The sequence below is a fragment of the Tyto alba genome, unplaced genomic scaffold (assembly GCF_018691265.1).
Source record: "Tyto alba isolate M040663 unplaced genomic scaffold, T.alba_DEE_v4.0 Super-Scaffold_42, whole genome shotgun sequence".
NCBI lineage: Eukaryota > Metazoa > Chordata > Aves > Strigiformes > Tytonidae > Tyto > Tyto alba.
Window position 1 is genome coordinate 30,462,998 of NW_024881318.1, and position 16,257 is coordinate 30,479,254.

At 39.8% G+C, this 16,257-nt stretch overlaps 1 protein-coding gene across 4 annotated transcripts in view; it reads right to left on the reverse strand.

The window, feature by feature from the left end:
- Positions 1-16,257, reverse strand: part of ANKDD1B (ankyrin repeat and death domain containing 1B) — a 33,645-nt gene that overhangs the window by 16,109 nt on the left and 1,279 nt on the right. For all 4 annotated transcript variants that reach the window (XM_033009160.2, XM_033009159.2, XM_033009161.2 and 1 more), the window contains exons 2-7: positions 12,478-12,581; positions 10,320-10,418; positions 5,509-5,607; positions 5,313-5,417; positions 3,407-3,505; positions 1,668-1,766 (exon numbers count right to left, since the gene is read on the reverse strand). In XM_033009160.2, coding sequence (XP_032865051.2) covers positions 1,668-1,766; positions 3,407-3,505; positions 5,313-5,417; positions 5,509-5,607; positions 10,320-10,418; positions 12,478-12,581 — 605 coding nt within the window. The remainder of the gene's footprint in view (positions 1-1,667; positions 1,767-3,406; positions 3,506-5,312; positions 5,418-5,508; positions 5,608-10,319; positions 10,419-12,477; positions 12,582-16,257) is intronic.

Consider the following 16,257-nt stretch of genomic DNA (forward strand, 5'->3'; position numbering starts at 1 on the left):
AATTAACACTTAAATGAAATGGCAACTCACCAATGCTTCAGTGACAAACGACATCTATGTGGGCAGATGTACGGTAAGGTTCATGATACGCATAACTATTTCATAAATATGAACCATGCTCTTTTCAAAGAAGATCAATAGCAACAGGATCAGAAACAAAGACAGTGGATAATAGTTGCTGGCATTCAACACCAGGCAACACTGCTAGCATGCTAGCGCATACCATAAGTACCACTTTCTGTCAGTCTGATGCCATGGATTTCTGATGAATTCCCAACTCCAGTGCTAGTTATAAGGAGCACTTTTAGCAGAAACAGTCCTGTTGCAAATTTTTTTCAAATCTTCTCACCCCCAAAAAGTCTCCATGTCTCCACAGCAAGACTACAGTAAATTATGTCAGCTGCACAATGATCTAATCCCTGCTTCGCTACTCCTAAAATACACAAAGGTTTACTGAAAGTTACTCTAGTGTATCAGCATTCACAGAAACATCAATAAATCCTAGTTTTTCTTTGCTGAAACTCCTGCCACCGTTATTCTCGTAAATTTAAAATATTTTAGGGTTTTGCTCATACTGGGGAAAGAAAAACCTGTTTATCCACAGGCCAGAACATCTGCAGCTGGACCATTAGGCATGGCAAGGCAGGAGCACAACCAGTATGATCTTTGTGTGCAGAAGCAACACTGTTAGACAAAGCTTGGAAACACAAGGGCTTCACATTTCAAAGGGGCTTGTGTGCCTCAAAGCTCACATATCTGGAAATAACTTACAAATTGTATAAGAGAGAACCCCTCTACCCATAAATCTGTTTCTGATTAAGGAAGAGGAGGGCCCTGGGTAGGAGAAGATGTCCCTTACTCATTTCGCCTGCTGGGCCAGCAGAACAGACCATCAACCACACAGCAGGTTCATACAGTTGACATGCCAGCCCACAACAGATTGAATTAACTTGCTGAGTTAGTTCCAGCTGCCCCACAGAAAAGGCGGAAGACACAAGGACCATTTGCAAAATAGGAAGGCTGAGTTGAGTAGTTAGGGTGCATTTTCCACCCCCCACCCATACTTTAAGACTTAAAATTAAGCTCATGAGTGCATCAACTCAAGGATACAACCTTCACAGTTAATATGCAATTTATGAATATGCTGGCTGAGCTCACCAACACTAATCCAGAAAAGAAAAGTGGGTAGGCAGTGTCTGAAGTCAGCTGAGATCAGATGAAGAAGGCACAAATCTGAGACCTCCCTGCTGAGGTGCCTGCAATGCTATGTGCTGGGTATGCATGTTGAACTCGCTCAGTGAGTAGCCTGAAAAGCACCAGAGATGGTAAAAGGAATGGGATCACATGGCCAGAGAAGTTGGAGGACAGGGAGCAAGGTAGAGGTTAGGCTCGCCTCTGTTTCCTTCTACCAGTAGTTATGCACGGGCATTTAAGATGGAGGGGAGGCCATTGTATGAGGAATAGAACACAGAGGAAGAGACATTGAAGGAGTTAATGCAGCTGAATTTATTGGAGGAAGGACAAGGAAACAGGATGCAAAGATACTAGAAATACAGTAGAACTAATTAAGTCTACTTGGTGCAAGATTTAGTCTTTTGAAATGTTATTTTTTAGTAGATTTTAAAAATTTCTAACTTTATCACTTTCAGTAGTTTCTGTGTCCTTACCTGATTGAGGTCATTTACTTCCTCCCACTGTGCAAGCAGAATTTCTACAACTTCGCTGTGACCATTTTTGGCTGCAAGATGCAATGCTGTGTTTCCCTCCTTGAAATTAAAACATCAAAAAAAAGATTTAAAAATACAAAATAAAGTCAAAACATCAAGTAAACCAACACAAAGCCTTTGATCTTTCACATACACCTCTCTCTTACATACAAGGAGAAGAAGGCAACTCCACGTAGCATGTTACAAGATTCAGACTAATCCAAAAGGGGCCTTTTCATGTATATGCAGACATGACCTTTGTGGTCTAGTTGGTTGTCTCATATTCTGAAAACTGTAGTGCATGACCAGTGAAAAGACCTAACAATTCTAGCTCCTAAAGAATGACTCAGAAGAAAACTTCGGGTGCTGGTTCTTACAAGGATGGGGACTACACCAAGCACCCAAGATCACTGATATAAAGATTAATGGCCAAAACCTAGGTAAGTACATAGAAATTTGTAGTGGCTTTGATTTCAGCATTACAATCTTTAATCTCTTTCAGCACCAGCACAATTTCTCACAAGCTAATTTAAAAAAAAAAAAAAAAAAGAAAAAAACCAAACCAACCAAAAAAACCAAAAGACACTAGCAAGCAAATAAAAACAAAGAATGAGTGCAGGAAGAGCAGAAGGTTTTGAGCTAAAAGATAATGATGTCACAAGAAAAAATATAAAACTGTCTAAAAGCAAACTGAAGCTGGAAATTAAGAGAAGAATCCTAACCCTCAGAGAAAGGAGAGTCTAGAACAACTTTCCTTTCACAGCACTGGGGTGGGGAGAAATCAAGTCCTTTTTAGAAATTGTGGATAAAGTGTGATTGCTTTTAGTGATCCAGGAGATGTGTTTCTGTCCTGGCTTCTTACCTATTTACTCTGTAGGAGCATTTGCCTCCCATCATTGCTGTTCAGACCTTCAGACCTTTAGATGTATGGGACAACATTGTCTTTTAACCTCTGCTCATAAACTGTTTAGAACAGACGAGTGAGAACTGGGTTGCACTGCAGCTTTTAAACTATTACCAGAATACCAAAACCCAGCATCACTTCCTGGGTGCTTACTTATATGGTTCTATAAATGAAGTATCTGACTGTTTCACAATTTTTAATATATTTATTGTTGCAATGCTTCAGATTCAGAGAAATACCAGCTTGTAAAGTAAGTAAATTTAAGGGCAGACTTTGAAAGTTATTTAGATACCTTAAAATGCAGTGTCAAAATCAAACTCAATCAGATTGAAGTGTTAAAGCACTTCTGAAAAATCCCTATAGGTATTTATTTGCATCCTGAAATACTTAAACACCTTCGAAAAATCAGTCATGCAGGACTTAACAGTAACACACAGATACAGCTGAGCAGAGTTAAAAACTGGGAAATATGATCTCCCAGTAAAGACGCTGACACCTTAATCACCAGACTTTCCTACTTCTCCCAACAGACAACATATGCCAATCTGGCTTTACACGAGTTATTAATGTGTACGGAAAAGTCTCCTGGCAATAAGACCAGAAGTCCCACTGTCTTCCCTTAGTTACTGAAAAATCATCACCCTTCATGTTTTGTTGGTCCAATGCATATCAATACCAGCACTGTGACATCTGTACAGCTTATTCCCATTACTGGGATGTGTAGTAACTACATGGAAATAAAATAATCTTTCATAGCACATTTTTAGTTGTACTTCTGTGGAAAAGAAACCTTTACCTTATCTTTTTCAAATGTAAACAGCTTCAGGGCAATCAAATTGTTAATCATGTCAACATGGCCTTTTTCAGATGCCAGAAGAAATGGCTTTTTACCTTTCTAGAAAATAATTATGAAAAGAAGCACAGTGTTATTGAAAGTAAAAATACTTTCCTTCCAGTTACTAGATATATGGCATGCATAAGTGTAGATGTGTTCTGCATAAAAATGTATATATCATATGACTAAGTAGATTAACAAAAAAGTAGATACGCACGAGAAGAGTAAGAATTTTAAAAATACACAATATTTAGTTAGTGTAAAAAACCCCAGATTATACATTTTACATACAATGAAGAAAATATTGGAAAACTGTTCAGAAATGGTAACAAGGTAGAAAATGTGCTCAAAATATTTAATTCTTAATTCTTCTCAGTATGAAAATGTTTATCAAAAGAACTGTGTCATGTCATCAAAAGAACAAGTCTGAGGATGTTCAGAAATGGACATTAAAGGAGTTGCAAGATTTACTTCTATGACGTAACAGGTTTGATCAGAATTCTGCAAGCACAGGCCAGAACAATCCTACCTCAGAAGTTTCATCCAGGAGGCCTGAATTTAATGATGCCCATTGTAGGGTTTTTTTGGTGGTGGTTAAACTAACAAAAACTTTTCCAACTGTTTACAACTCAACTGCAGAAAATTATCTTGACATACCACTGGCCCGAGACTGAGGCCATCTAACCAGTTAGTTAGATGGTCTTCCTATCTGATAGTGGCTTATATTAAATGTTTAAGAAAAAAAATGCAAGCAGCTAATAGATAATTATGAAATAACCTCAACATAAAGAGGATGATTTTCACCTTTCCGTTCCCAAGGCCTAAAACACAAAGGTTTGTTTTGTCAAATTAATTCTGTTTTGTCAACCTTGTCATGTGTAGAAAGAATTCAAAAATTTACACCATTGGGTCGGTACAATTCAAGACTTGAAAAAAAGGATAGAGGAGCTTTGTTCTTTTGGTGACAGAACCTGCAAGAATAAATTTTCTTCATGTAAAGATAAAATATCCTACTTAGCTAAGTAAGCTTTCAAAGCAAGATCCCAACATTATAGGAAGGAAAAATAAAAACTCAGTGAACCTGATGAGCACAAGGCCCTGGCACTGAAGCGTTGGTGCACCTCTGTAGAATGACTGCATGTAGTTTTATGTTCTACATTGGCAAAATATGGCCATGTTGGCCATGACTGGCAGGTTTTGGTAAGGGCAAGGGGCTGCAAGGGTGAGTTGTGTGGGAGGAGGACAGGGACTGCCCTAGGCTGGCCATAGCCATTTCCAGCTGGCTCCACAAAACTGACCCACCACGTCATCAGTCAACCCATCAGAGGAGCACGTGATACCTCTGTGAAAACATATTTAAGAAAGGGTGGTCACTGGTCACAGAGGGAGGAGGCACAACGTGAAATACATAAGGAGATGTGAGACGATGCAAGGGAGCAGACACAGGAGAAGGTACACCCACAAGGTGACTGCAGCCCATGGAAGAACCCTTGCTGGAGCAGAGGAAAAGAGTAAGAAACAAAGAGCAGGAAAAAAAAGGAAACCACTGTGGACTGAGTCCAACCTCCTCTGCTTCTCGTCACTTCGCCGATAGGACTGGGCAACCCATACTGCAAAAGCAAGGGCAGCAGGGAAGCAGTGGTGTCTGGAGTTCAGGTGAGACAGCCAAAGAGGGAGGAAAGGTGTTTTCCCCAAGCACTGTCTGGCTGTTTGTCTTACTTTTTTCTCAATACCCAAATTAATAATTAAAAGCTAATGCAACTGAAAATAAAATAAAATTCATTGAAATTCCCCAAGTCAAGATCATTTTGCCACCAACAGATGCCTCATGACATCAAAGAAATAAACAGAAAGAAACATACTGTACCCCATCAGGCTTGTTCAAGTCATTCAGATGAAGATCTTGGATAAAATAATCAACTATTTTAACACTGTTGTTCTGAGCTGCAAAGTGCAGGACATTCATTCCTTCCTGAAAAATCATAAGCAACGCTGTAAGAACAAGTTTGATTTTTTTCAACATAAATCTGTTTAGAGTTGGTAAAAATTTGTCATCAACAAACCTCGTTCTTAGCCTTTTGATCAGCGCCTGCTTTAACTAATTTTCTCATTATATCCAGATTTCCAGTCCAAGCTGCAAGATGAATCACTGTCAGGCCATGCTTCAAATAAAATGATAAAGGCAGAAATTACCTCCAAAATACCTCATGCCAAATTTCTTTAAATCTTTTTGATTAGTTCTGTGTATGAGTAGGTTCTGCTCTGCAGGCTCTTAGAAAACTACTATTAACTCTGCAGTCTGAGTGGGATTCATCTCACTTAAATTAAGCTAAATGTCATGCACCAAGACCTAGCTAAATGTTCAGGCTGCCCCTTTTCTTGACAAAAAGTCAGGCATCTTCAGAGAAGGACTGATCCCATTTTAAGATAAGTGGATTAAATACCACCTGGAAATGATTCCCTCTCTCCAGAAACCATGCAGGTAGTTAGTACTGGGTGTGGTGGATGACATTTCAGGTGATGATATGTAATGACTGTATTTCTATGAGTCACCATAATTTTCTAGTTAGCCCTCTTTTTAAGGTTCTTTTTTCTTCTCTCAGATTCTGTAAAAACTTCTCTTATAGGAAAAAAACAAAAACCCCAACCAAAAAAAAAAAAAAGCAAACCAAAAACCCCAAAACAACATCCTGTTGCTAACTTCTTAGCCAAAAGGAATAGAGATAAGGAACTTTCAGCCAGTGTCTTCCATCTTGGCCACAGATCTCTCTAGCTTTTCAACATCTCCTCCTCAATTTGTGTGTACTGTGTCCAGTTGCAGCATCATAAACCAGGGCTCACTGTGCTAAGTGGTGTGTAAGGTGCTTGTACTCCACCATAAAAGCTCCTGGTCTAAGACATGGAGTCAGAGGAACCTAAAGGAAGCAAGAGAGATCAAGGCAGTTCCTTAGCAACTATAACCCTTCCCCAGTTTCTCCTCTGTAAATGAGGAAGAAATAGCTTGACTCCCAATTCTAACGGAGAATGGGAACACTTTTTATGCATATTGGTATAACACTTCTGACAGCAGGATGCTTGCTGTGATGGGGACTTCAGGACACAGCTCACAAACTATTCACTGAATAACAAAACAGTTCAGGCTGGAATAGAAGGCCTCTGGAGGTCACACTTCTATGGCTTCCTGCTCAAAGCCTGTCTCCCTGCATCAGGTCACTCAGGACCTCCTCCTGTCAAGTTTTAATAGCCTAAAGATTGAAACTTCACAAAGTCTCTGGAAAATCTGTTCCATGGTTTGACCACTTTGATACTGAATTTTTTTTTTTCTCATTGTACCTAACTGGGACCTCCTGCATTGAGATTTGTGTCTATTCCCTCTTGTCCTATCACTGTGCACCTCTGAGAAGAGTCCATCTCTGTCTTCTCTACATTCTCTTCTTATCTAGCTATAGACAGTCATAAACTGTGCCCCTTACCAGTCTCCTCCCAAGGCTCTCTCAGCACCTACTCATGCACCATGTGCCTCGGTGTAATCATCCCAGGGACTCCGCCCTGGACTCGCTCCACCTTATCAATGTCTGTTCTGTATTGGGGAGTCCCCAGCTGGGAACAGCGAGCAGAAATTGCACTGGAAAACAGTGGAGGGCAATATGGAACACGCATCTGATGTGCAGGATACAAGAATAAAGCTGAGCTTGGACAAAATTTGTGACTGTTGCTAGAAAGTCTGCCCTGAAAAACCTTCCCCATTATGACCAAGATGAAAAAGTAACTAGACCTGACAGCCTTATACAATTAGAAGACTAGCCTGGTGGATGAGGGCACAGAAGTAAGTGTTTAGCTCAACTTTTGTAATAGTTTTGACCCTGGCTCCCACGATGTCCTTGCAGACAAACCATACAGGTATATCCAAATGGATATACCAAGGTGTACTGAAAGCCAGCTGACCTGACAGGCCTAAAGTGTTCTGATCAGCAGCACAAAGTCCAGCTGGAGACCAGTCACTAGGCATTGATCATGGGTCCAGTACTGTTTAACATCTTAATGACATGAATGATGGGGCAGAGTGCACCTGAATTAAATTTATAGACTATATTAAATTGGGGAGAGTGGCTGATGGTGTGCTGCCATCCAGTGGGGCCTTGATGGTCTGGAGAAAAAGGCTGACAAGAACCTCATGAAATTCAACAAGGGGAAATGCAAAGTCCTGTACCTGGTGAGGAGCAACCACAAGCACCAGTACTGACTGGTGACCAACTGCCTGGAAAGAAGCTTGGCAGAGAAGGACCTGGGGCTCCTGGTGGACACTAAGTCAAATGTGACCCAGCAAAGTGCCTTTGCAGCACGCAAGACAAATGGTATCCTGGGCTGCATTAGGAACAGCACTGCCACCTGGTCAAGGGAGATGATCCTTCCCCTCTACTCACTGGTGAGACACAACTGGAGTACTGTGTCCATTTCTGGGCTTGCCAGTATAGGAGAGACATGGACATACTGCACAGAGTCCTGCAAAGGACCGCAAAGATGATTAAGGGACAACTGACATGAGGACAGGCTGAGACCTGGGACAGTTTTGCCAAAGAAGGCTGGATCTTGTAATTGTGTATAAATACCTGATGGAAGGGAGTTAAAAAGATGCAGACAGACTTTTCTCCATGGTGTTCAGTGTCAGGGAAAGGCAATGGGCACAAAGTGAAATACAGAAAGATTAATTAAACATAAGAAAAGCTTTTCTGCTTTAAGGATGATCAAACACTGGAATCAGTTTCTCAGAGTGGTTACAGAGTCTCCATCCTTGGAGATATCAAAACTCCGTTTGGACGTAGCTCAGAGCAACCTCCTTTTTATGACCATGCTGTGAGCTGGAGGCTGGTCTGGGTCATCTCCAGTGGCTCCCAGCTCAGCCATTCTGTGTGATTCTGTGTGTTGTTTGTTTGATAGGGCGGAGTCTGGGGTGGAGAAAAGAAGGCACAAAGGCAGTAAAAAGTTGGGTTCAGGAAAAGAAAAAATAAATGCAAATGAGGTATAAAATCAGATGGAGAACAAAAAAGGAAAGAATCTTGTGATGCCTGCAATCTTGTGATTGTGGACTCCTGCTGATGATGGTGAAGGTGACCTGCAGACCCAAGGTCCCCCCTGATACAGGAAGGGACTGCCTTGGACTCTTGTGCTGGAGTCTCCATAAGGTCCGTGTCTGAAAGAGTTCATATGGTAGGGTGGATAAGAAGGGATAAACTTGTCTGCAGAACAAATGAGAGAACTGCAACTTAGTAGTACTAGATTTCTTTGCAGTAATGTCATTGTGTGTCAGTGTTAATACTGATAATAAACAATAGAGTTGTAACTTAATTGCTGCAACCTTGAGTGATATAATTGTGAATTAATACTACTACTAATAGTGGTGTGTTTATTAATCAATTAATGTATTATTCCATCTTAGGTGGAGTGTTTTCAATAGTTTTTCAACAGAGATGATTAACAACATCTAAGAATTAAAGACAGCTAATAATGAAAAGGTAATCCTTAATTAGAATGAGATTCTGAGTGTTTAATAGAACCTTAACATGAGAGGAAGGTCCATATTTCCAACCTGGCTTCAATGCACTCTATCAGGGTAATTAAAGGACTCATAAAATACTTTCAGTCACCTTATTGCCTCAACAAATCTGGAAGGTAGCCCCTGAAAAATAATTTGACATACAGAATAAAATTACATGAACACTATACCCAGTGGTCCCCTATAAGAGATCTAGGGATCCATTTCTTAATTGTTGCTATGGAGACCACTACTACTTAAAGAAAACTGTCCACATCCTGCAGAATTACCCTACTAGCGTTTATGTTATAGACTGTTAATTTTTGAGTACTTTGTTCAGGAAGTGTCTTTCAGATTGCCAGACGAAAGGGAAAGATTGTTTACAACAGCATAAGGTTTGCCTAAGAGCTGATAGTGTCTAGAAAGATGGCCATATTTCTTCAAGGCAGCACATGAGGTATTTGCTGACAGGGCAGCTTGGGAGACCATTTCAGAGCACCTCAAGCAGCACTAATGAGTTGATGTTTACCTATGTTGCAAGAACGTGCCTATTCCAAGAGCCACTGGTAACTGGAACTGATAGGTCTCTTGTCTTATTTTCATTCCATCACAACGTGAAAACAAGGCAGCTTTCTCCCTCCACTCTGTACAACCTGGAATTTGTCTTACTTACAGCTTAAACACTGCCACATATGGTGGATAAGGAGAAAGAAGAAATTGGGGAAAAGAGGTGAACAATTAATCTATTTTCATCACTCAGTTCACTGGAAAACTCCTAGTTTGAATAGTCTGTTAATAACATACTATACGTTTGGTTTTAGTATCTGAATCGAATCATGCATCAATCTGAATCAAATCTGTGGATCACCATTTTGTCCAAACAAAACAGCCATACAGTGCTAAACTCTTAATGTCTTGGAGGCTGCAGAGTAGCTGACAGTTTTGCATTAAGCCATTAATGTGAAAATGGAGGGTAAGAAAGCAAGGAGTTACTTTCTGAGCTCCTAGAGATCCCTAGGGCTAATTTTTACTTTCAGTATAAAGCTTTCCTATAAAGTGGCCAATGAATAATACACAACTACCACAGACAGCGTATTTGCATGAGTGGCTTCAACCACATTTGCACTTGATCAACTATTCAACATAGCCAAAGCTCTGGGCAGTGTGTTTTTCCTCTAGCAAAGTTTTTTCATATAAATATCTTCAGTCTTAAGACAAACTGAAGCATTTACAGCAAGAACTTAACTTTGCAAAACAGGGAGCACAAGGCAAATATTTACTTTTACTTTACCCCTGAGGTGTTCCTATACTGTGTGAATCAAAACATGTAAACCAGCTTACCTGATCTGCCATATCAAGTCTAGCTTTGTGATGGAGAAGAAAATCCACCACCGATATATGACTTCTTGCAACAGCAAAATGGAGTGCAGTGCGCTTCAGCTGAAACAAGCAAAGCTTTGGTTGTCAGGTCTGTAATACAGTTCTTTTCCTTGTGCAGGTGATGAGGGTTTCTGAATTCTCTGATTATTAACAAATGTATTGGTTAATATATAGATGTTTGCATAGTTCTCCTTCAACAGCCACGTTTGGTCTTTATCTGCACTTTTATTATTCCCTTGGATAGAATTTATGTATCAAAGATTTCTTGATGATTTCCTTACTCTACACAGCACCATCCCTTCGCTGAAGTTCACTGAAACATCAAGGTGGGATTAAATAATCATATACTGCCTAGGTGAAATGCATGCAGTATAAGAAGCATCCATGTTTACTATTTTATTATATGGTTTGATTTGATTGAAAAGCTGAGAACTAAATTTACACAATTAGATTTGCTTTTGGTATCCTCCTTGCTTTTGACCGTATCTGTACAATGAATGATGAGATTCCTCCCTCACCCATATTACTCACCTTCCCAGACTGAGTCATTATCTATGTAAATGAAAGCTTCCACTTTGCAAACAGTGAGTAATTTTACACAGGTGAATAGGCCCCATGCTTATCAAGACCACTTGGTTAATTTTTCATTAAAGTAATTAATGGTGTGAATTTAAAAGGGATTGGTTAAATTGAATTAAATTTTAATGGAGAAAATTTCTAGTTAAAGTGAACGTAACTGGGTTTAACATAATCCATTGAGTTTCCATACAAGGATATATAAGTGATTTTACCAATTAACTTTAAAAGTCAGTTTAAATTTGTTCTCTTATAATTCTATGTCAAGCAGCTGACTTACCCATGTATAAGTTTAAATTTTACAGCTACATGTGTTAAAAGCATAAAAAGGTGGGATTTGTGGCTTGCATTTATGCCAGATAAAGCCTCTTGCACAGACATAGTTCTATCAGCAAAACTCACCTTTTAGCAGCCTTGCTTATTCGGCTTGGGAGTACAGGGGCAGGAATTATCAACATGAAGAAAAGAATGGTTTTGCCAGTACAAGCTACATCCCCACTAGAAGAATCAATCAATGCAAAACACCCACGTAGCTATGCTAGTAAATCTCTTAATACTATAAATCTGATTTAAGGATGACAGAATAAGATTCAAACTACTGGAATGGAAAAGTATTTAGTTTAATTTCCTGAATTCTGGAAAGCAATAAGGAAGCAATAACTATTTTTTTAGTGACTTTTAGAGTGCTGTGTAGTTGATGGGAGCACTCTTATTGTTCAAGAGAAGTTTAGTCAAGGGAAAGTTTTGTCTCCCTCTTCTTTTCACAAACAAACCAAGGAATTGACCTGTACTATCTCCTCAATTCCTCACTGGGGAAAAATGCATGTGGGCATGCGAAGCAAGTTTTTTCAGAACCCATGATTAAGTAAAATTGGATGTTCATGGCTAGATGACTTACACATAGACACAGAGAGCAAACTGTTCTGCACAACTCCCAGTTCAACATCACAACTCCATTGCTGTTTAACTACTTCTCAGGTGGAACACATCACTCTGATTTGTTACTGTGAAGTATACACCCTCAGATTTTAGGCTTAGAGTTGATGTCAGTATAAGAAATACATTTTCATCTCTCTAGGATAAAACTGAACTCTCATCTCAGCCTGGAACTAGAGGACATGGTAGAATGCTCCTGTGGTTCCATACAAACTGAATGGTAACACTTCACACTTGAAGTTTGTAGCACTAGCAGCACAAATTGATTCTCAAAGTGGCTTTGAGATTAAGTCCTCTGATTCTGAAAGACTGGGAACTCAAGAAATTAGAACACAGAGTAAATATCAGAACAGGGACCACAACCCACAAGTCCTTAGTTCCTAATGTGATGCACAGACTAGTGGCTAAATGCAAAGACCTGTGAGTTATGCTGCACAAATCCTACTGTCCGTACTAGATGTATGAAATGTTTCTTAATCAGTTCCTAAAACGGACCCCTGCAGCCTCACCACCTTGCAGTTGATGGAGCTAGCATGCTGAGATTCCACCATGCAACCCCAAGGACTCACGTTTCAGATCAGTCATCTGGCAGACACTTCATACTCACAGTATCTACAGCATTTATGTTAACATTCTTTTTAAACAGCTTTTCCATGTTTTCCAAATTGTTCATTTTAGCAGCATATTGAAATTCTCTCTCATCTGGCAATACTGTGGAAAAACATGATGAAAAGATTGTATTACTAAAAAAACAGTCATAAACAACTTAAGGGATGATGATACTGTTCTTGCTTTCAGTTATTTGTCCTGATTTCATATTCTCATGGAATGAGAATCATTTGCTTCTCATCATAGAAGTGTTCCAGGATTACATTTTTCTCCTCTAGAGATGTCTGGCTGATGTTTCTAGTTTCAACTTGTAAGTGCAAGTAGAGGTAGACTTTTCACAGCATGGATTACCATTATTTGCACTGCTTACAGGAACAAGAGTTCATTTATGAAGCTCTCACCCTCTAAATGGGTCCCAAAGTGCTTTATAGGCATAGCAGTGAACAGTGCAAACTGCAGAATTTATTTCTTATTCTTGGAAATGTTGCTCTGTCTTAAAACAGGACACACCGCCCAAATACATAAAAATGTATAGCAGTAACCAAATGATAGGACCCAACTTAAACAAACAAACAAACCAGGAGTTTTACAGGGAAAAAAACCCCAAAAGGATGCATACTTGAACTCAAAATTTGTCCACAATGTGGAATTTACTATTAAATTCAGACCTTCCTTTAATGTCTGAACCCAAAACCGAACATCTGTTTGGTCAACTAAAGCAGCTGCAGCATGCATTTATACACCTAATTTCAGTAATTTTGGAAAATAAAATTCCAGTGTCTGATAACTGGTTTAGCTAACTTAGAGGTCAGAGTATTTCTCATGTTTCTACTTTAACATTTCATTAATCACTTAGAAGAAATTAATGTGGCAGTTAAATCAGCTGCAAAAATGTTAGCAGATATTTTTAATTTCCTAGTATATCACATTTAAAAAGTTAATCACCTAGATATCTTCTGTCTAGAATATTTTGGCCTGAAAGCCACTTTTCCAATGATATCACCAAGAAGGACAGCACACTTTGTTGAACTAGAAACTGCAGCAATGATCTATTTCTTAGAGGCCTCTCATGCAAGTTCATCCTACTGCATTACATCTAATTTTATTAATGCTTAATGAGAACACATCTTGAGGCTGTATGACTGGAAAACATTCTAAGGAAAATCAGTATGGCATTCACTAAATTGCACTTTACATGTTACCCATGATTATAATCTCAGTGGGAATAATCACAGTTGTACTCTACAAAATGAGCTAGAAATTAAACTGGACACATGCAAGGCTGTTTCCAGTTTTCCTAAGACATTATCCAAGCACCTCAAACAACAGAAGCATCCTCTCAAAATTCTCGGGAAATCACAGAATATTACTTGCTTATTTTACAACATGGGGGCACAGCTGAAAGAAAAAAAAAAAACCAACAAACAAACAAAAACTAAAACCCAGCAGTTGCAAATACAAATGCACCCCGGCATCTGTGACGAGGAGTGTGGCTGACAGCAAAATCACCATCATGAGCAGGGATCTTTGCAGAATAAATGCATCACTCATAGTTTTCAAGGTCTACACCCTAAAGAATTATCCAGTAGAGATCCACTATCTCAATTTCAAACATGGGTAAATAAATGGTTGCAGGGTGTATTGCTCAAGGCAAATTTGTGGCAAACATGGAAACAAAACGTAGGGCACCAATTAGCTGCAATTAATCACAGTTAGGACACATTCATTCCTACTGACTGCTGATGAACACTCACGTGTATCTTACATGAGGATGCAAAGATGCTATTGCATCTCAGGACATTTAGGAACAATCCCAACAGTTTACTTGCACTGCCTTCAAGAAACAAGAGAAAATGATGTTTCTTTGCTGTACTTGCATTGGCAATGACAGTTTTGCTGTAGTTCTGAAAAAGAATTAATAACTGATCTTTTCTCTCCTGTCCAGAAGCCATGAATTGGCTGTGTGCTCTTAAAAAGACAACCTTTTACTCTGGGTGTGATGTTTCTCAGTATTCTCTCTCTCTCAGTATCTCTTAATTCAGGAGTTAAGGTCAGTGGCGATCCATACACACCATGGCACTGACTTGCTGCACAACCTTTTGCCGCTTTTGAAAAATGATTTTTTTTTGTGCATGAAATGACAGGAGTATAGAGCTGAAAGACTCCAGATTTATGGAAGCTTTCAATCCAAGCTGGGGTATCTGGGATTCGGCACTACTTGCATTATTAGCAATCACTCTATTTTCAGGTAACAGCAGCAAACAGTTATCTATTTGTGGCTTTCAATCTTTTTGGGGCATTATTTTCTTTGGCATCATACAAAATGTCTGGCTTATTGCCCTACAGGTTATATCATAACTATGTAATTATATTTATGTTATAACCATAAACCAGTTATATTTAATTTTGCTTATGGGCTAATTAAAAGTAGTCATTTTATCAGTTGCTTGCCTTTGCAGAGCGCCCTGTCTGCAGTGCATTGAATATCCCAACATTTCTCATCTCTTGGAAGGGCAAGGACTTAAAAAGATGCGGAAAAGTAAATAACTGTTGACCTGAAAACAGAAGGTCTTCCTCAACAAAAACTCAAGCTTTGAGGTACCTTCAGTTTTCCCTTCCTCATATTTAAGTCTTATTTCAGTGGCCTCGATGTCTTTCAGTAATACCACAAATAAGGATGACTTCCAGTGAAGTAAAAAACGTGCACCAGAGGAGCACAGAGACAATGGAAATCTTTCACCTACTCCACCATCATTTTTAATCTCCTGTTGGGGTAACCACAAGATGAAATCTGTCATTGTCTCAGAAAGCACATGATAAAAACACCAGGAATTTTAATTGGCTGAAGAGCTCCAAGGAGCTAAAACACAAAACCAATAACAATATTCAGATTCCAATGACAACAGGAATTATTTTTACTCTATTTCTTCTAAAAATCGAATTACACATTTAATGATTTGGTAACATTTTCAATGTTTCTTCTATGTTTTCTTGTTTGTTACTGGAAACAAAATTACTAGGGTAAAGTAGCTATTTTGTTAAGTCATGAGAATTCTTTTCTATAATAATAATTTTCCTGTTCAGAGAACTCATGGGAAAAACTACCTATTGAGTCGAGCAGTGATATTTTATTTGTTTCTTCTCTTTATCTGCCCTGTTTGCCAGCCTGGAAGCAGGAAGCACGACCCAGGAGGACGGCTCCTGGCTGTCACGCTGCGATCACAGGACAAGGCCATGCCAGGGTGTCCTGGGTTGAGTGAGTGGTGGAGTTTTTTGGTGGCAGGGGAGGGGGCTATCGGGGCGGCCCCCTGTGAGAAGCTTCTCGAAGCTCCCCCAGCTCCACGTCAGCTCCACTTCTGTTTGGGAAATTGAGCCAATCGGCTGCTCCTCTGCGATAACGTATTTAAGAAGGGACGTGGTGATGGGCAATGGGACTTGTGAGGAGGAGTTGCTGCAGCTGCATGAACACCAAGGTCAGTGGAGGAACGGAGGAAGAAAGGAGGGGGGAGGTGTGCCGGAGCAGAGACCCCCCTGTATCCTGTGGTGAGACGGCAGGGCGGCCCCCCCTGCCACCCATGAAGAACTACGGTGGAGCAGACATTGATTTACATCCTGTTGTTCCTGCTCGGCATAATCAAGGTTCTGTGCCCAAAAAAGGCCGGGGTCTCATGGGAAAAGGTAGCCCCGCTGCTGTAATTCAGTGCTGGGAGGATTGCAGCATGCTGGGGAGTCCCACGCTGGAGCAGCTCGGGAAGGGCTGCAGCCGTGGGAGAGAATC